The sequence below is a fragment of the Perognathus longimembris genome, chromosome 5, assembly GCF_023159225.1.
Source record: "Perognathus longimembris pacificus isolate PPM17 chromosome 5, ASM2315922v1, whole genome shotgun sequence".
Classification (NCBI taxonomy): domain Eukaryota; kingdom Metazoa; phylum Chordata; class Mammalia; order Rodentia; family Heteromyidae; genus Perognathus; species Perognathus longimembris.
Window position 1 is genome coordinate 37,395,032 of NC_063165.1, and position 21,216 is coordinate 37,416,247.

The 21,216-nt window shown below is 36.1% G+C and overlaps 1 protein-coding gene across 2 annotated transcripts in view; it reads right to left on the reverse strand.

Annotated features, from left to right (window-relative positions):
* The window catches only part of Ift57 (intraflagellar transport 57), a 55,518-nt gene extending 35,311 nt beyond the window's left edge, over positions 1 to 20,207 (reverse strand). Inside the window, exons 1-5 of one of the 2 annotated variants that reach the window (XM_048346563.1) lie at positions 19,863 to 20,205; positions 17,413 to 17,575; positions 16,396 to 16,514; positions 13,472 to 13,562; positions 9,062 to 9,130 (exon numbers count right to left, since the gene is read on the reverse strand). In XM_048346563.1, coding sequence (XP_048202520.1) covers positions 9,062 to 9,130; positions 13,472 to 13,562; positions 16,396 to 16,514; positions 17,413 to 17,575; positions 19,863 to 20,074 — 654 coding nt within the window. In that variant the 5' untranslated portion in view covers positions 20,075 to 20,205. Of the gene's footprint in view, positions 1 to 9,061; positions 9,131 to 13,471; positions 13,563 to 16,395; positions 16,515 to 17,412; positions 17,576 to 19,862 lie in introns of both variants that reach the window. The other variant, XM_048346564.1, reaches the window with a different exon arrangement.
* Positions 20,208 to 21,216: the final 1,009 nt, after the last annotated feature.

Below are 21,216 nucleotides of genomic sequence, written 5' to 3' on the forward strand. Positions count from 1 at the left end.
ACACATATACACAGACACAGACACACACAAACACAGACAAAACTATGGCTCAAGTGATAGGGTGTTTGCCTTGAGCAAAAAGAGCTCAAGAACAGCAACAGGGCCCTGACTTCAAGCCCTAGGACTGGCTCACACACACAAACTTCATAACCCCACCCTGACACAGCCACACACAAATAAATAAACAAGTAAAAATAAAGACTATAACATTTTCAGCAAATAGGTAAAAATGTAAGTTTGATTGACATTCAACAACTTGCTGCTGTAGGTGGCAAATGCTTTAATGCTTAACTAAGAGAGAGCAGCATGGTTCAGTACAATGGTGCGATTTAAATTTAGCTTTATAAAGATGTATGTGATATAGAAAGGGAGAACAGAGACAAACCAGGTGTTCACTGTGAGAAAAAGAACATGAGCCAAAATACAAAATGGGAACTCACATAGCTAGTTTGAGAAGATGGACCAGATGCTTTAGAAATGTGAATATTGGGGAACAAAAAAGAATTACATACTTTGAAATGTTTTGAAATTTAAGTTAAAGATTATGGATTTTGTCCTCCAGCCCAAGGAAGAGTCAGAGTTTTAAGCAAAATACAATGAATGCATTTGTGTATTTAATCAGTTATTCAGTGCCTAGTGTTACATACCATTGTAGGACTGTAGATAAAACAATGAAGCCATCATGCAAAAAATACTCTAGTTATGCTTCATGAAGATTTATGCGTTTGGGGTTTGTGTTGGGGTTGGAGTTCAAAGGTGCTAGAGTAGCTAGTAGCAGTGTCACTGAGGAGACAAAATATGACCTGATATTTGGACATTTAAAACTCAGGTAGAGGCAGTGTGAAGGTATTTTAAATAAATGGCAAAGGAAACAAAGATTAGGTGGGAGATATGCTTGAAAGATGTTTGAAAGTCTTCAAGGGGGCTCATTTAACTGGAATTAAAGGATATTTGGGAGAAAACAAGGTTTGTCGATGTAAACAAATGCCAAATTTTACAGGCCTTGACAGTCTGACCAAAGGTTTATTGTTTTGTAATTTGTCTACATGGTCCTATAGACAGCAATAAGTCTCAAGTTGTTGAATTCAGAATGTGCTGATAAAACTCACATTTTGGTAAGTTAGAGGAGCAGGAAATATTCTGGAAAAGAACTGGGGCTGGGGATATAGCCTAGTGGCAAGAGTGCCTGCCTCGGATACACGAGGCCCTAGGTTCGATTCCCCAGCACCACATATACAGAAAACGGCCAGAAGCGGCGCTGTGGCTCAAGTGGCAGAGTGCTAGCCTTGAGCAGGAAGAAGCCAGGGACAGTGCTCAGGCCCTGAGTCCAAGGCCCAGGACTGGCCAAAAAAAGAAAAAAAAAAAGAATAAGGGTAAAAAATAACATTTAACTCATTGCTTTTATATAGTAGGAATGATGATATAAATTAGGCCTTGAAATTTGGGAATGACTAATGAATATGTGACATAAAGGAAGCATTCAGTGTAGAGGTTCTGAATAAAACTGAAGTCAGATGCTCAAGGTACCAATATTTTTCCAGGAGTGACAAGTGGTAGGAATGGGTAGGTAGGTTTAAGGAATACTGGGTTACAGAGGACAAAAACATGTACATGTTCTGAATACTCATCTAAATATACTGAATGATGTAATAACGTATTACTAATATTTAGCAATGTTATTAGAGTTGACTCAGGGACTATAACCTAGACACTTATAGATACGTGAATTGCAGTTCTCAAATGATTCCTGAAGAAAATCATATTACTTTTCATCAGATTCTCCTTAGGCATTTCTGAGCAGAGTCTAGCAGGCCATCAGTATTAATCCATATGACAGACTGTGAACATGAAGCTATGACATCACCAGGGCTTAATTTACCCCAAAATATAAGCTTCTTTTTTTTTTTTTTTTTTTTGGCCAGTCCTGGGCCTTGGACTCAGGGCCTGAGCACTGTCCCTGGCTTCTTCCCGCTCGAGGCTAGCACTCTGCCACTTGAGCCACAGCGCCGCTTCTGGCTGTTTTCTGTATATGTGGTGCTGGGGAATCGAACCTAGGGCCTCATGTATACGAGGCAGGCACTCTTGCCACTAGGCTATATCCCCAGCCCCAAAATACAAGCTTCTTGATAACTTGCATCCTATATAAGCTTCTTATTCAAAAACACTCATAGCATTATCTTATGTGTTCATAAAGGTATAGCTGTTGGGCTCCTGCGATCCTCTGCTGTGACTTGCCTAAACCTGTGTTAATTATTGCCTATAAGGGAGACCATAGAGTCCATGTTTCTTTGGGTCTGGCTCACTTCACTTAGTGTAACTTTTTCCAAGTCCTTCCATTTCCTTACAAATGGGGCAATGTCATTCTTTCTTATAGAGACATAAAATTCCATTGTGTATATGTACCACATTTTCCTGATCCATTCGTCTACTGAGGGGCATCTGGGTTGGTTCCAAATTCTAGCTATGACAAATTGTGCTGCAATGAACATTGTTGTGCTGGTGGCTTTAGTGTGATTATGTTTGTGGTCTTTTGGGTAGATGCCCAAAAGTGGCTGAACCAGTTTACATTCCCACCGACAATGAAGTAGGGTTCCCTTTTGGCCACATCCCCTCCAACAGTTGTTATTGTTAGTTTTCTTGATATATGACATTCTTACTGGGGTGAGATGGAATCTCAATGTGCTAAGTGCAATGAACTCCATGTTATGGAAACGATTGTTATATCACAGTTGTAACTACTTTCAACGTGCCATATATAACTGTAGCCTCTATTATTGATGATATTCCTATATCACCTTCCTGTGGTTGTACCTACACTATCTCTGTATCTTATCTGCGTATACTGGAAACCAGGTATACTGGTATTAGAACTAGGAAATTGGAAGGTAATGCCAAAATTGAGAGACACAGGGTAAAAAAAGACAAACAACTACAAAAGCAATACTTACAAACTGTTTGGGGAAAATGAACTGAACAACTGAACAACTCATGGGGGGGAGGGTTCGGGGGAGGGGAGAATGAGGGATGAGGTAACAAACAGTACAAGAAATGTATCCAATACCTAATGTATGAAACTGTAACCTCTCTGTAATTCAGTTTGATAATAAAAATATATTAAAAATATATTAAAATATATTTAAATATATACAAAAAAAAGCAACAAAAAACCAAAAAAACAAAAACACTCATAGGAAAGGAAGGACTTATTTGTGTTGAAGGATTAATGCTTTTCCTATCCTCCTACTGCACACAGCAATGTCAGTTAATAATTTCAGTGTCAAGGTGAAAATTGATACAAATTAAGAAAGTTATCAAGTATATACTCCAGGACAGCCCCATGCCAGACGTGGACCACACAGGTTAGGGTAGAAGCCTGGGAAGAATGACTTATATCCCCATGTCACAGATGAGAAAGCAGAGTCACAGAGAGGTTTGTTAACTTGCTATGGCCGTGTGGCTAAGTGATGGTTAGGATTTTATCTAAGGCCACTCTTTTGGCCACATGGTTCACCTTGAAACTCTGGACTGAGATCTGGAAAGGAAAGACCTTGAAAAGTCCTTGCTTCCCATCCTGGCTAACTCTACAGTAAAACCAAGATGGAAATTAGGTTCAATCTTATTTCAAGTGTGGATTCAAAAGTGACACTAAAGATCAAGCAAAATTCTGTCTTTTACACCCAGCAAGATCTGCTGTTTGAGCTTTCTTTGAGCAGTGAGAAGCTGAGCTTTTTTCTGTAGCTCACATTTCCTATTCACCACCAGGTATAAAACTGATGGGGGGGGGCAGTGAAAGTTAGTTACTAGAAAAACAAAAGCACTTACTCAGATCTAGTTCCATCACATTCAATGTGAGGCATTTTAATCATTTCTCCTGTGAAATGCAACTGCAGATTTCTCTCCCCAAATAGACAGGAGGCCTTCCACTCAAATGTTTTGAGAAAGGTGAAGAGAAACAAGTTTCCTCAAGCAAAAATCAGAATCAATAGTAATCTGTGAGGCAAGCCAGATTATAAAAAGTCCCTCCCCACACCACTATTCTTCAGAAAGGACATTTTTTTTTAGAAGAAAGTTGTACGGTGGAGAACATTTAAAGTACTTTGGATATTAACCAAAGCCGATACGCCTTCCTCCCTTTGATTCCAGCACTGAGGACTGGCCTAGATGAAAGTCTCAAACTGAAATGAAGTTTCTATATTCTAAGCTCATAGTTTTACTTTCATTCAGTTTTTGCTTTTCATGCTAAAAGTTCTCTCATTTTCAATACAAAAAGGGTTTTTTTCCCCCTTCTTTTTGCTAAGTAATTAAAAACCAATTGTGTTTAAGCCTTTTGAGATACTTGGTTCTATGCTGTTTCACTCAGAATTTGGTTTCTAAAACCTCAAATTTAGCCTCTCCAGGAAGAATAGTATCTATGACATGTTTGAAAAAAAATGTTTTGCAATGAAGTGATGGGCATTTAAAAATAGAATTTGGACAGCATCTCTTTTTCACTGGAGGAGGAGAGTGACGCAGCTACATTATGTGCTCAGAACACTGCTGCAGGGATTCTTGAGTTTCAGATGGAGAGAGGAGTTCAGCCACCACGCATGTGCAGGCAGCTTTTTCAAGTGACTCATTCAAAATAGAAACAAAAATGACCAGATACCTCACTGATACGTTGCCACCAGATCCTTCTTTCCCTGCTCCCAACCACATAGCCTTGAATATAGTCCTGTCCAAATGTTAGAGCTTTAATTCAGCATATGTCCTTCACCTCTGGGTGACTACAATTAAATTTCAGATTTCAAGAACATACAAGACATTAGAGGGATATAGAGAACGTGGAATTTTGTGGACTAGGCTTGAAGCTTATTGTTCTTCTTGGGTTAAAATTTAAATAATGACCTGCAGATGAAATTTTAGAATGTGATACAGTCCCTTATTAATTGCAGACATTACTTTGGAAGTAAAGAAATCAGAGGGAAAACTCATATAATACAAATGTTTTTCAAAAGAAAAATAGGTGCATAATTTTGAAATACATTTGAAAAGAGAATGGATATGATCAAAATAGATTATTTTGCAACAGCGAAAACAGAACAATGAAACCTGCTGAAATTGTTCTGGAGAGAAGGGAAGGGAATGATAGAAGGGATGAGGCTAATTGAAATATATTGTAAATGTGTGGAAATCTAACAATGAGTCCTCCTAGTATAACTTATGTAAGCTAATAAAGAATGACTTGAGTTGTATTTCAGTCTCAAAGTAAATAAATGTTCTGAAAAGCAGCTAATACCAAAACAAATCAATGTCATTAATCATTCAGAGAAGGAATTTTCTCTTTATTCAGTGCTCATTAAACACTACTATTATGTTATGACTTGCTTAGTTATTTAAGATTTTTGCCAATGGACAGACAGTATCTCTACAATTTTTTCAAATCAATAAGTAGAGGCTTCAAATACCCTGTGGTCCTAAAGAATATAAATCATCAGGTCCTCTTTCAAGGACTTACTGTCAAGCTGCAGGGAAGGTGGCCTGCTGAGAGCAGGAGGGTATCCCCTGCAGAGAGCCACTTCACCGTAACTAAGCCCTTACACTGGAGAAGCCAAGCAGACACCTCGCTCCAGACTGCTTCACCAAGTTGGCTAAGTCTTTGCCAGAGCTGTATCATAGCTACACTTCCCCAGTGCCTCATCCTGCTTTCTGCCCTTTTCACCGTGTCAATTTCTGGTAAATATGCTGCCCCCTACACAATTTCCAGAGAACACAATCTGCAGCATGTCAGTTTACCTTTCTCTTCTTTCATTTCACCACCTCTGAGGAACATCTAAGTGTTTTCCAGTTTGTGGAATTACCATACACGTAAGAGTACCCTTTTCGAGCATCACTTATTTAATTAAAGGAATATATAATTTTTTTCCTGCACATCTTCCATGGTACACACGATTCATGTGCCACATCACTCAAAATTTCTTTTCTCTATGAAGACTGAACTAAGTAAACCTTTGCTATGCCACTCAGGCATGTAGTTATACAATATTTTTGATTACTGAGGAACTTCTACACTTCAGGCACAGGTGAAAAATACAGTAGAAAAGCTCCTGCTCTTGAGAAATTTTCATTCTAGTGGTTGAGACAATAAAGAGAATGGCAATTAATAGAGTGTGTGCCAGCTACTTTAATGCCACAAGTAGGAACGGCCATACATTGTGCAAAGCCATACATTGTTGGAATTACACGGTTATACACACATCACTTTCTCTGATAGTATGTTATCATTCTTGTGCTTGTGAGGAACACAACACGTTTAACTTTGCTAAAATGGTATTTCTTCTATGTTGTTAGTTTAAAATCTATGCTACTAACCCACATAGTAATTCAGTCTTGGAGAAAAGCAGCCTGAGCCATTATAAACTAGTTAGACACAGCTGGCTGAGGCAGATGCTTTAGTGGGCAATATTATAAGCTTGCCAGGTTTTTTAAAATGTGAAAAGGTTTTCTATCTCATTAGTACTTCATGGTTGACCATCCCCAAACACCTGGCATTCAGGCTTCTTCCTCTTGTGAAAATATAACATAGTTTAACTCTAAAGGATATATATTATGTAATATTTGTTCAAAGGATACAATATTTAGAGAATCTGTAAAGGCACACAAATAAGAAAATCATTTCTTGTATAGTTTGAGATGATAAATTGAAGTCAAGGACCAACAGGGACTTAGAGGAGTGGCATTGGAAAAAGCAAATTAAATTATTTTTCTCCTCCTTCATATCCAAGCTACTTCATGCAGAGGAATCCTCTACTTATCCCATCAATAGAAAAATCAATACAAATGACAGGTTTTATTCAGAGAATGAGTGGATACAAATTCACTTTTCTTTTGCTTCTCACACTGTAGGAGCACTTCATCTATATCACAGCAAATACATGTATTACATGACTACCACTAGCACAGTGTACTTATTCAAGTAGGTAGGGAGGAATAAGAAAATACTTGGAGTTTTTGTTTTTTTTTTTGCCAGTCCTGAGCCTTGGACTCAGGGCTTGAGCACTGTCCCTGGCTTCTTTTTGCTCAAGGCTAGCACTCTGCCACTTGAGCCACAGTGCCACTTCTGGCATTTTCTATATATGTGGTACTGGGGAATGGAACCCAGGGCTTCCTGTATATGCGGCAAGCACTCTTGCCATTAGGCCATATTCCCAGCCCAAGACTTGGAGTTTTGAGAAACATTTCAAATTCAGGTGCTATGATTTATTTGCATTCCAAAAACATAAATGGTCCCAAATTTATAAATTTCAGCATTTAAATTTGTAGAAAAAAGGACATAAAAGTACTTATCTAAATAAATCTCAAAGGCAGTAGGATTTTGTTCTTGTTTTTCTGAAGTACTGAGGCCTTATGCTTGACACCACTATTTGAACCATTCTCTCAGTCGTTTTGTTTTTGTCTCTTGTGACAGAGTCTCACTAACTTTGTCTGGGCTGGCCTTGAACAGTAAATTTCCTGCCTCCATCTCCTGAGTAGCGGGCAAAGGTAGTATTTTATTTATTTATTTACTTACTTAGGATTTTGTGAAATACTTAATCACTTTTAATTCATTTCATTTAGGATTTTTAAAAATTTGTGTCTTTCTCCTGAGAAACCTTATGAAGTTTAGACCTAATACGGAAAATTAACATGCTACTATAAACTATAATAAAACAATTATTGACAAAATTGTGCTGTAGGCAGTTTCCTTGTTGCATACATATTCATGTGGCAGGTTCCTTTTCCTCTGAGGTAGAGGATCTCTCTTTCTTCAGAAACTGCCTTAAAATTACAAAGAAAGCATTTTAAAGTAATCTGAAGACTACAAAATGGTCTGCAGATGAAAGATAATGTTACAAACGAAGTTTATTTCTTTGGATATGTGTTAACATTATTTGTAATTTTCAATTTGCCAAAACCTTCATTCACAAGAAGTATTTATTTAATATCTTGTTTTATACAAGGAGGAAAGGCTCTTTATCCCTGCTATGAAGGACCTCACAGGCCAGATAAGAAAGCAGAAACATGTGAAGAAAAATGAAGTATTCACTTTTGCCAACATGTACAGAACACTTCCTATGAGATAGTGTCATAATACTTCACATATAAGCATTCTCCTATTCCTTAAAAAGCTCATGAAAAGATTAGTACTTTCATTTAACAGATAAAGATTACAAGACATCAGTTTGGAAACATGCTCAGTTTAGAATCCTAGTACTAACATCAAGTCACACACTTAGCAACTGAACTATAACTTCATATTCTATCTTAAGCTGGGAAATAGCCACACACAAACACTTCATTAATAATGACTACAGAAATTAACAATACTAGAGCAGTAAAAGGCATAAAGAGACCATCTTTGAGTAGGTTAAAGTCATCAAGATATGAAACCCAAACCTGGTCCAAATTTATTTTAAGGAGTCATACAAATTAAGTTAAGACAAATAAGAATATATTATGTTTACACTTTTTTGAGTGTGCACAGGTATATACTTCATTGAAACATAACATACATCCAGAAAAAAATGTCCCAGTCCAATCTGTAGATTTGAAATCTAAATGAGAGTGTACTCCTATATTGTATTTATTTCATAATTAAAACAGAGAAAAAAGGAACCTGTTTTAAAGAAATATCTAACACTTATCCATATGCCAAGCTTAATATAACTTATTTCATTTCAAAGAATTATAATTTTAGTATCTTCTATAAAGAAGATCAATCATTCCTGACCTATTTTGGAGAATAACTTGAAGTAGAATAATTTATGTCTTTCCATAATTAAAACGCCACTAGGAAAATAAATTATTTTCAGTTTGCATAAGTAACATTATGTTGATTTTCCATGGTTTAGATGGAAGACTCACTCATGCCCCTGGGTTTTTATATTTGCCATAACTGTATATACCACGTTGTATATGAGAAACAGAACTTCAGAACTAAGTTTCACATGGTACATAAAATAATGTCTGACAATAACACTGAGATTTCCAACAGAATATATATATATTGACTGCTTGTCAGTGTTGTATATCCAATGAAACTTACCAAGCGATAGGTCTGAGCCTTTAAAACGTTGAGATCAATAAAGTTTTCTTCATTATCTGTTTCCTCTTCCTTAGGAAAATAAAAATATTTTTAAATTATACAAAATAATTTAAAGATTCCAGCCTTTCTTTATATAACATAGTAAGTTTTAGTAAGCTTTATTAAAGACTAACCTAGTAAAATGTATTTATGAGCCTAATAAACATACACGTAAAGTAGGGCACAATATTATTAACAACTCGTATTTTCTTTGAAGTTCTGAAGGTACAATTTGAACAGGATCATTTGTAAAGTCACTGTAGAATAAAATAAAATAAAGAGGTAAGGAGACAATGCTGCAGAACATAAAACATGAGAAAACACCCAAGTGGTATATTTGAAATAGACAGTAAGGGAAGTTTATGGAAGTGCTAGGCAGCACGAATGGAGAGGGCAAAAATGTAAGGCTGACAAAAAAAAACAGTCTCACTTCAGAGACTAACAACAGTAAAATGTATTTCTTACATCTTTGGTGCTTATGCTTGGTATGGAAACAGTTATACACACTGCTAAGACCATAGCTTTTAAATCTGTTTAGAAGGATAATTCAGATGGATTCCAAGCTGATCCTGATTCATACACCAACTAGCTGTGGGGAATCTGGGTAGCAGGTGACCTTTGAGAGTCAATTTCCTCCTTAATACATGGTAAAATGGAGATGGAGCAGGTATTATCAGCATGTAAAACCAAGCATGACCATCCCTCTTTCTTCATATGTGTTTGTGAGGCCATGTGATAGTAGGTAAAACAAATTACAAAGAATAGCTAATCTTAAGGACACAATAACAGGGCTGGGGATATGGCCTAGTGGCAAGAGCGCTTGCCTTGTATACACGAGGCCCTGGGTTCAATTCCCCAGCACCACATATACAGAAAATGGCCAGAAGTGGCGCTGTGGCTCAAGCCGCAGAGAGCTAGCCTTGAGCAAAAAGAAGCCAGGGACAGTGCTCAGACCCTGAGTCCACACCCCAGGACTGGCCAAAAAAAAAAAAAAGAACACAATAATAGTCAATAAAACTTGGCCCTTAGGTAATAATATGACTATGCAAAGAGACAAGCACTAACAAGTGAGTGTTAGCCGGTAAACATTTTTACATGTACAATTGTTCAGAGCTGTAGAGTGGTAGACTCGAAAGACAATCCTTCACTTCAGAAACATGTAAGAAAGTGGTTCTGAGATCAGTAGCATCAGTATCACTTGTGAACTGGTTAGAATGCAAATTCTAAAGTTCTATCTTTTCAGAAACTAAGATCTATTCAGAAAACTCTGTGAGTAGGGGCACTAAGGTAAGTGTATTTGTTTTCTTCTCCCTCACATTTTTAAATTATGTATAGATATATAGATTTTATGAGTCAAAGAATTATTGAAAATAATTCAACTCAATAATTCAAAAGACCCCAAAATATTCTTCTTTGTCTAATTTACACCTACTTAGTTCTCTTACTAGCATTTATTAAGAATATAATTACAAAGAGTAGGTAGGAACGCTTTGTATCATGACCAATACAGTTTTTTAAAAAAATAATGATCAATGTGTTCTGTTTTGATCTACTAGCTTAAAATTGAAGATGATCTTCACATTCTTGACTGGCTCCTCTCAAATTCTGGCAATAGAAGTAGTATGCCACCATCAAAAAGCTTTTTAGCACTGACTCTGTTAGGCTCTCCTTAACAAGAAAAATGAGAGCAGTAAAAGTGCTTCTTGTAGTGAGAGGATCTCTTGTATTTTACTATAATGGCATCAAGGAAGAAAAGAAAGAAGAAAATTGGGGAGGTAAGCCAGAAGAGGACAAAGGGATTCAGGGGCTAGGGAACACTTTCAGTTTGGGTCATAATGGCACAGGGTCTTTACCTTGTGGCTGGAAAAAAAAAATGTGTGAACAGGCTGCTGTCTACTTAGTGCCTTTACATTTATAAACCCAACAATGCTGCTTTTAATTTTAAAGGATTCATTTAAAAAAAATTAGTTTCGAAGAGCTATGCAATGTGCACACAGATTTTCTAGTCAGATTAACCTGGAGATACAATAGTAAGAAAAAATTAGGCCTGGTTTCTGCTCTCATAGATTTTTTTTTACCCCCACTGATGAGCAGAGACTTTAATTCCTCCCCTAGTCTTTTGAAGTTATATGTCTCTAAAGTTAAATGTTGGTGTACTAGAAACAGGTATCTGTCAATCAACTGTTAATAACAAATTGTTACTAAAAATAGACAGAGTTAAGGGTATTGCTCAAGTGGTACAGCATTTGCTTTGCAGGCATGAAATCCTGGGCTCAGTCCCTAGTGTTGGGGGAAAAAATAATGACTAAATGAGGGGTATGCCTAAGTAGAATAAATGAGCAAAACATGGAAAATCAAATTTTTACAAAGAGTAAAATGTAAAATTCTTAAGATGTCCCAAACAGTCCATTCTGTTCTATAGAACCTCTAGGTTATCCTGAAGCTCTCAATAGTCTCATTCAGAGGCTTTGTCCACAGTAGTTCTGTCTCAGAACCCAGAGGATGAAAAGCTCATTTCTGCACATGTTGTATTACCAGTGTAATACAGAGCTCTAGCTCTGTACATGCTGTATTACCAATGTCTTACCCATCCTTCCTACTTAACAGAAAGTGCATGTACAATGAATGAACACATTTTTGCACTTTACAAACAGTACAAGAAATGTACCCAAGGCCTAACGTATGAACCTGTAACCACTCTGTACATCACTTTGACAATAAATAACTATATATATATATATATATATATATCTTTTAAGTTTACTGGTTTTTAAAAGATTATTTATTTATTGTCAAAGTAATGTACAGAGAGAGGGGTTACAGTTTCATACGTAAGGCAGTGAGTACATTTCTTATCAAACTTGTTTTTTTCCTTTAGTAGTGGAATCATCTGTGCAATCCATGTTTATTTATAACTGCTGATTAACTACACATTATGAATTTTGAAAATCCAAAGAACTAGTAAGAGAGTAATCCATGATCCTTCTATCCATTTATGTTCACATACTGATATTTTTCTTCTACATATTTTACATAGTTGAGGTCATGATGACTTGAAATTTAGGATCTTTTTCTCAGTTAATTTTATAACAAAGTATAAGTTATCTTCCTCATGTCACTAATGTTATTTTGTAAATAATTTGTATTAGCTACACAATATTCTCTTTGGATATATTCTAAATTATTTAATAATTACATTTTTAGCATTGGATATTAAAATAATTGAGTAATTTACTCTAACTTATGTAGGGTATATACACAAATTATTTACTATCAATTAATTTAAAAATCATCTAAAAATACTTTTTATAAAACCTTTTTGTCAGTTGTGAGGCTTGAATTCAGGGCCTGGAAGCTGTCCCTGAACTTTTATTGCTTGAGGCTAGTGCTCTACCACTTTGAGCTACCACTCCACTTTCAGATTTTAGGCAGTTAATTGGAGATAAGAGTCTCATGGACTTTTCTGCCTGGGCTAGCTTTGAACTGCAACCCTCAGATCTTAGGCTCCTGCATAGTTAAGATAACAGGCATGAGCTATAAGGGCCTGGCTAAAAAATAAAAACTGATTAGTTCATGACAGCAAAATACCAGACCATGTGTTTACTTTCTAAAAGACTAGAGTCAGTTCATTTATAGTTCTGAGAAAGAATTATCCTGAGAAAAAGATCTTTGTCTCTGTGTATTAGTCTGGTCTATTGTAGAGATTTGACCATTAATTTATAGCTTGGATACGATGTTAAACAGGGAAAAGACAGCCATGCTACCAACAGCTGAAATATTGGTTATTTAAAAACATTTTTAAAAATTCTTGTAGTCATCAAAACCTGAGATGCAAAGAAATTTCTTAGGAATAAATGGTATTTAGATGAGAATGTATTACTCCTAAATTCTAAGGGGGGAGTAGTTCATATTTGTTTGTGTCTTTGTTGTTTTGAGAGTCTTGCTATGTAGCTCAGAACTAGTTTTAGTCTAGAATTAGTCTTGAACTCAAAATCCTCCTGTCTTAATCCTAGATGTTAAAATTATAGGCCATTACACCATAATTAGTCCTAAAGACAATTCTTCTGTTCTACATCCTTTCTTAATCATAGTTTATTCAAGAAATGACTGATCTTGTTAACAAAATATTTATTCATATAATATTATATAATTACTTTCATAGTTTAAGAACTTCTGCTAAAACTCATTAGAGAATATAAATATTAACTTAATGGAAAGCCTAAAGAATTGACAAGTGATATTGTCCCTAAAGGCTTTTAACTTTTCAAAACAATGAAAATGCATTCCAGAAAATGGAAGTCCGCAGAAATTTTGAGAAGGAAAGAAAACCAAAGATAGAAAGGAACAGAAACTGTTCAGCAACATACATACCACAAATTCTTCATCCATTTTACTTAGTGTTAGCTCTGCATCATCTTCTCCGATAGCCTCTTCTTCTAATTCTTCCATTGGGTAAGCTGGCCTAAAACAAAAAGGCTTACCATGAGAGTTTTAAATTTTTTTAGGAAGATGAAAGAAGTATGGTGAGAAAATTTAAAAAAAATTTCTTCTACATCATGTCCCTTTTACTCCTTTCCCACAATCTCGATTATATGTTTCATGTATTCTTCCTGCTACTTTAGGTGTAAAAAAAGTAAAACTATCTCCAAGTACAAAGAATACATTCACAACTATGATACTCTGTAACCTATGATGCAACACACGTTCTGCACCAATATACCAGAGTTAAGTACATGTTTTTCTCATTTTCTCCATGCATCTGCACTATATTTTGTTGATCAGTAGTACTACAATAATCCTTGAAGCTTATGAAAAAACATTAATGTTCTTTCTAGTCTCTGTTCTACACAACATGAAAAAGATCATCTTTGTATATTTATCATTATATATGCATACCATTTAGACTAAATTAGTACAAGTAGAATAGTTAGATCAGCAACTTTATACAAATTATTTTGCTAAATATTGCTAGAGTTGGTGTGTAAAATATTACCCTAATTTACATTTCCAATTATCCTAAAAAGAGAGTGTCTCTATTTCTATACATTCAGCAATATGATACACACTTTATCATTTTCCAATCAACCAATGAAGAAATGTCATTCTAGCTTCTTTAACTGAGTTTCTTTAGCATGAGACTGGCTGAACAGCTTCCCTAATTTAATTGGTTATTCAAGTTTCCATTTCAGTGAAATGCCCAATTATGTTCTTTGCCCTTTGGCTTTTTTAAAATTAAGATAATTTATGCTTTGTTTGATCTATGTTAAAAATATCTTACCTAGCTATTACTTACAATCTTGGCTACTAAAAGTGGTTTAATCTTACTAAATAGATTTGGCAACATTTTCTTGCACAGACCTGAGATTTAGCACCAAAAATATAAACCTTTCCCTCATACAGCATCTACTATGCCTTTCTGGTGTATTAGTATTTCTATAAGGTTTTTTCCCTTACTTTTATATCTTTGATCAACTTGAAGATTATTTTTATATAGGTAATGAGCTTGATTCTTATTTCCAAAATCTAATTAGAGTGCCTAACACTGACAATCAGATCTCTATTAATATCAATGACTTGTATTTCCCATATTAAAAATATATATTTATTGCAACATAGTTTGAAAATCCATAGCTCAGACATGTTAAGAAATACAAAAATGAACTGTTTATTGTAGAGAAGTAAAGTTCTATAAATGGACTTAATCTTTTTTTGCATTTTTATTTGCATACATTAATTATATAAGAGGGTGTTATTGTGATGCGTGATTTCACCCAACTTCTTAAAACAGTTTTAACAAGTTATTTTTCAGTTTTCATACATACATATAAAATACTTCCACTACACCAAAACATTCCTGTTAAAGACTAAACATCCTAATTTCATTAGCCACATAATTACCTCAAAAGAATGCTCTTCTACAATTTATTTGGTATATGATTATTAGTAAACATGTAACTTACATAATTAATATTATATATTTGGCATATTTTCTAAGTTGTATTACTTTTCAAATTTCCTCCATTTTCTTTCCCAAATATAGTCCTTATAATTATTCAAGTCATAATACATAAACCAGGAATAAAATATGTGTAGCATAAAGGAAGTTCAAAATCAAATAGTGACTAAGCTACTAATAACTTCTGGTGAAGTTAAGACACACAGGACTAGAGATAATAACTTAGAAATAATAGCAAACAGCTGCATATTCCATAACCTATGTTTTCTTGAAATCTAACAAACAATTATTATGATCGTGTTGTCATTCTTTATATTGTACTGTTGAGCATGTCTGGATATGTAAGTAAAACTGCTGTTTTAGCTTAAAAATAGGTGAATATCAGTAATTTAATTCAACTAAAAATAACCTAATTCAACTCAATAATAATTTAAATCAAGGAAGGCTTTTTAAAGTACTTAATAAATGAAGTAGATAATTTATATTAAAAATACAAATGTATATTGCAATATTATCAGGGCTATTTCTACCAAAATTAGTTTTAATCCAAACATTGCTGCTTGGGCATGACATTTGTGTGATGGATTATACATTCTAATGATCAATCGTAATTATGAAATATAAAAATAATATAAAATAATTTCTAATTATAAACTTCAAAAATTTATTTTCTGATTTTGTTTTTTGATCTGTATGCTCAACACTTGCTGAACCCATATGATATACCATATGTTATCATATAGCATATGTTAAGGTACACTAATTACCACAGTATACATATGAAGATTAAAGGATTTCTAGTAAGAAAGTCTGTGAATAAATTATTTTAATACGATAGGAAAAATGTAATTGGATACTAAAGTCATAACATATTTTCAGTTCACATAAAGAAGCAATAAACAACGTCTTGAAGTATCAGGTGGCGTCTTAGGATTTTGGTTACACAGCCCAAGGCAAAGGAGAAAAATCCCATTTTTTGCACTATATGTATTTCCATTGTTTCCTGAATACAGAGCTATCAGTTACCTCCATGCATATACTATGGTTGTTTGTACGAATAAATCCATGCACTTAAAGAGAATTTTAATAAGTTTTCCTAAATTGACAGAGATATACAGTCCCAGTTAAACCTTTAATAACTACATAACAATAATATCCAACATTACTTTATTACTGGTTTTGAAGAAAGACATTCTAATTTCGTCTCTACTGACCTTTCTTAACCTCCTATGGCACTTTCAGCTTGGAACAACCAATTCTTACCTGTTCAATTAGATGGCATTGCTCCTCAGAGATAAAGGCTTGTACATAAAATTACACGAGGGTGGAAAATAGTTACCTTTTCCAGGTGAAGCCAATATATTTTAGTGCTTCTTCAGCTAAACAATCCAAAACATAGCATACGTGCTCTCCATAACCTGACTTTAATTTTGAAGGGGGAAAGTCAGCAGTTCTCCCCTGAAAAAAAACAAACAACAGGAAATTATTTCATTAGTCATTTTCTCAATATCAAAACGGTTAACATTTTTAAGGAAAATATTTGTAACAAATTTTTGGACAATTGTTTTTGCTTAAAATAACTCTCCAATTCATAGAACACCTTTCTATTTTTAAAATAATTTAAAATAACCGTGATTACATTGTTCTTTATGATTCTTAAATCTTTTCTAACTAAACAGAAATTGAGAAAAACTGACATTTTATTGTTAAAATTACCATATTAAAAGGCAATAGCATCACAGCAGCACAACAAATCATTGATCTTATTAGGATACAAAGGAAATCAGTAGAACTGCAGGTATGATCATGTATTGTTGAACCGTGTGTGAAGGACAGAGTAAGTAACCTGTCAAGAATTAATAATGTGTGCCCAAAATATCTCACTGCTACTCTTCTGAAAAAAACAAAAAATGAAAACTGTAACTGTTTTCCGAGGCTATTAGAGTTTCCTTTTAAAACACAAAGTATTGTACACATAACTGACATGTTGAAATGAAACCCCTTTGTACAACTATTTAAAAAATAATGAAAAAGAAATTTTTAAAAAGTGTTTCAATGATAGTCTTTAATCATACTTTTAGAGAAGAAACTAATACCCATAAACTTACCCCCTAAGACTTAACAAGAAAAATATCATTTCTTTGGGCTATAAAGAATACATACTAAGCATTTGCAAGTGGCATTAATGTTATAATATCAAGCACTCTGAGGTTTTACTTGAAAACAAATTCAGAGGTAATTATTTACATATATAGTCATAAAAAGAGTCACATAAAAGGCTAACATTTGTTATTAAATTTCCAATATTAAAATCCATAGCTTCAAAACATGTAGAAAGAAGAGTGTTTACACTTACAAATGACCGAAGCTCAGATAATATGCTAGATATTGTTGCATTAGGGTCATCATATTCTTGAGGCTGCTCAAAAGGATGTCCAGTTTTGTTAATCAGCCAAGCAGCAATAGTGCAAAACATGTAGAACTGTTCACCAGGGTTTGTAGGCAGAGCAAAATAGTGTCTGTTCCAAAATAAGGGGAAGAAGGGGATGGGAAATTGTACAAGTAAGTCTATAATAACTCATGATGCCAAATCCAAATATATTCAACTACTTGTTTTTCCCCGACAAATCATCTTCAAATCAAAAGACATCAATAACTTACTCTTTGAAGCTTCAGTAATCTGCAGTGCTCACATTAAATTTTGAATCAGCAGAAATAGAAGAATTGCTATTGTATATTAGATCAGACTTTATGCTTAGAAAAACTAGTGAATGTTAGAAAATAAAGCAAGTAAAACTTTTGTCAAAATCACTTAAGTGATTAATAATAGATGAGCAATCCTTCTAAAATGGTGATTTAGAAATAGGAGCGACTTTGAATGTAAAATAAGAAATTTAAAAAAATCCATTATGTATTTCTGTTCCTATCAGCTATGTTAAACGGTTGTTTTCATCTTAGCTACACTTTCAAATCAGTCGAGGAGTCCATAAAAATACTACCTCTTTGGCCACTCATAACTACTTTCCTTATCAATGGGTAAAATAGTAAATTCTTTCAGTGGAGCTCTAGTATATGTGTATGTCAAAAGATTCCTACCTAAACAGACAGAATTAAGAATCTGTTTACATTCTCAGTCCAACAAAAGTTATTTAATTTTGTTTATTCCGTGCTCTATCAAAAATATTCCCATAAAGATTAGTATGGTTCCAAAACATGACAGAAATAAAACTTGTGAGTAATATCATTCTGCTCAGTTTGATCAAAGATCTTATTTTGCTTTTTTTGGTATAGCTATCACTGTTGTCTATAATGTGTTTACAGCTAATCACACTACTGCCATGTAGTTATTTCAGAATTCAGTGGTCTAAACTTCAAGTTTCCTCAACTTTTCTCCTTTAGGTAAGTGTAAATGTTCTGAAAAGAAAAAAAAAAAGGCCATGAAAATCCTCCCAGGTATATGCAAAAATCACTTCCTAAGAGTCCAACCACCACCAATTCATTTTTTCCTCATCAACTGTTACTCTTCAAAGGCAGAGGAATAGATACTGAAGATCAAGACATTGTGTCTACTATGTGCATCAGAGTCACTCAGAAGACTTGATTACACAAAGACTGCTGGTGCTATCCACAAATTTCTGAAAAGGAAGAAGTGAGTAAGGGCCTGAAAAATTTCTAAGTGATGCTGGTGTTGTTCGGACATCATACTATGAGAACCATTAAACTAGATCTCCATACAAACCCATGATTCAAAGTACATTGCTCAACCCCCTCGGAAATAGTACAGAAATGTGAGCAGAGCCTTAAGGACACTTGCAAGATAGAATCCTATTTTATTAGCATAACAGAAGTGTCGGTTGTTTACATTATCATGAACACTTCAACATTTCTATCATAGATCAAGCTGAACTGCTTTCCCTCCTAACTTTTTTCTAGTGTGGATCTTTCCACACGCAAAGCCTACAAATCTTTTCATTCATTCAAGCAATACTGACAGAAAGCAGAGGGATCAGATCAGAAGGAATTGTTTAAAATTACCTGCAGATATTAAGAGAAAGTTCTCTAGTTTGCAGTCGTAATTGTTTCAGTCGAACTACACAAAGTGTTAAAGTGAAGAAAACACGATGAAATTTATTTATCTGATCATCACTCAGTTACAGTTACTTGTCCATTGGACTCTACAACTCTCATGGCCCTGTCTATGGAATATTAGGAACTTTATTCCCACCCGGAACAAAATTCTTCTTACAGGGCAGTTCCAATGGTTGTCATTTCACTGGTGGGTCCCACTTCTCCGCCCCTAAGGGTACTGTTAGTTCAACGCAGAAGTCTACCACAGTAATTAGTTCACAAGTTTATGTTTCTAAAGTGCTCCTCAGCAAACAACCCAAGCTGGCCAGTTGAAGGGACACAAGTCTAGCAAAAGAGAACAGAACCTAGAGCTAGATCTAAGCCGTGCTCATGAATCTCATCTCCGGTATTTTTCTCTGGTTTCTCTCCCTTTCGGGACGTTCATTTTGGCGTTTGCCAGTGGCTTTGGTGCGTGCGCGGGGGGCAGGCTGTCTTCCACTCCTCCCCGCACTTTGCAAACTTCCTGACTTTCTCTAGGAAGCCTGGCAAGTCTGAGCTCCAGGGATCCTCCGAGCTCCCAGGGACGCTCGGTGCGGACTTGGGGGTGAGGAGGGGCCTTCTTGGGGCAGCAATGGAGGCGAGGACCGGTCGCCCCGAGCTCCCAGGCAGCCCGAGGGACGCCCCTGGCCCGAGCCCGGCCGGGCCCCGGCGGGACGCTCGAGGTCGCCTCGCACCCACCTGGACGGGGGCTTCAGGTTGTTCTTCCGGAGGAGCTCCTCCTCGTAGCAGAGTAGCTTCAACTTCTCCACCAAGTCCTCCATCACCACGAACATGTGGTAGGCCGCGCCGGGGCCGCGCTCCACTCCCATCTCCCCAGCCCCATCGCCGCGAGACCGCGACACCCCATCTTCCAACCCCGACGGCGAGACTACTGCTGCAGCCGCAGCCATGGCGGGGCTGACCGAAGGAGTGCGACGTGAGGTGGGCTCGGGCCCACCGGAGCTCCGCGGCCTATGCCGCTGGCGCAGAGGCTGCCAGGACAGCGGCGACCCGTTACCAGGCGACCGCAGGGCAACCGGTCACCAGGGAAACTAGACTCCGCCTCCTCCCTCCTCCCCCCTCCCCCGCCGCGCTCTCCTCGAACCTCCCTCCAACCAAAACGGGCTTCCTACGTGACGTCACACCGCGCCCGCCCCTTGCCTCTCCACTGAGGAAGTGTGAGTGGCCCCGCCCTTCGTGGAGGCGGGGCGTCCCGCGTCCTGCGCCCCGATTGGACAGCGGCTTCTCCACTGCTGCTGAAAGGCGGGGATCGGAGATGCGGAGGGGGTGGTTGATGAGGACCTTACCTGGATCAGGTGGGTTATGGGAGCCCAGGAGCCCGCATCTAGGTCGTTTGTCAGCATTTCAAATGATGCCTGGGCAGCGAAGACTCGCAGTGCTGCATACTACGCTTGTCCACTTATGGCTCTGAAATTTTCTCATTCAGGTTTTCATAGTTGTAGTGATAGTCGAAATGAGTAGTTTTCACTGTAAAGGGCTTCCCAACAGGCATTTTTAAAACTTAATCGTCTATCAGGCGATTTTGGATATCACAATATAAGGGTGGAAATAGTATATTAACTCTTACTCCAATGCTAGCACAAATATTGTTTAGAAGACGGGGAGAACAAATAGGGAACTTGAACAAGAAAGTGTCTTTGGTAAGGATTTCTTCTATCTAGAAAATAAAAAAATACCAGACTCCACTCCTGATACTTAAAAATCTTTTTCAAACTCATTGTATACATCGTAAAGTTTTGGGATACTGAGGTAAATAAAATAAAAGAGAGATCATCTTGAAAAGAATGTCTCTGTGCTATAGATTTTAAGTGTGGCTAAAGATTGGGCTTGAGTATTGTGTTCTGCAGTTATTGACCTAGAAAATGTCAGGGGAAAAACAAATATTGGTTAATACTTAGATCTTCCTATCTTAATTCATAAATGATAAGCCCTGCTGTAATAGGAAATTTGAAAGTACTCGTTTTTCTTTAAAAAAAACTTGATATTTTTCTATATTTGAGTTTGTATTTAATATAATAACTTTCTCTCAAAA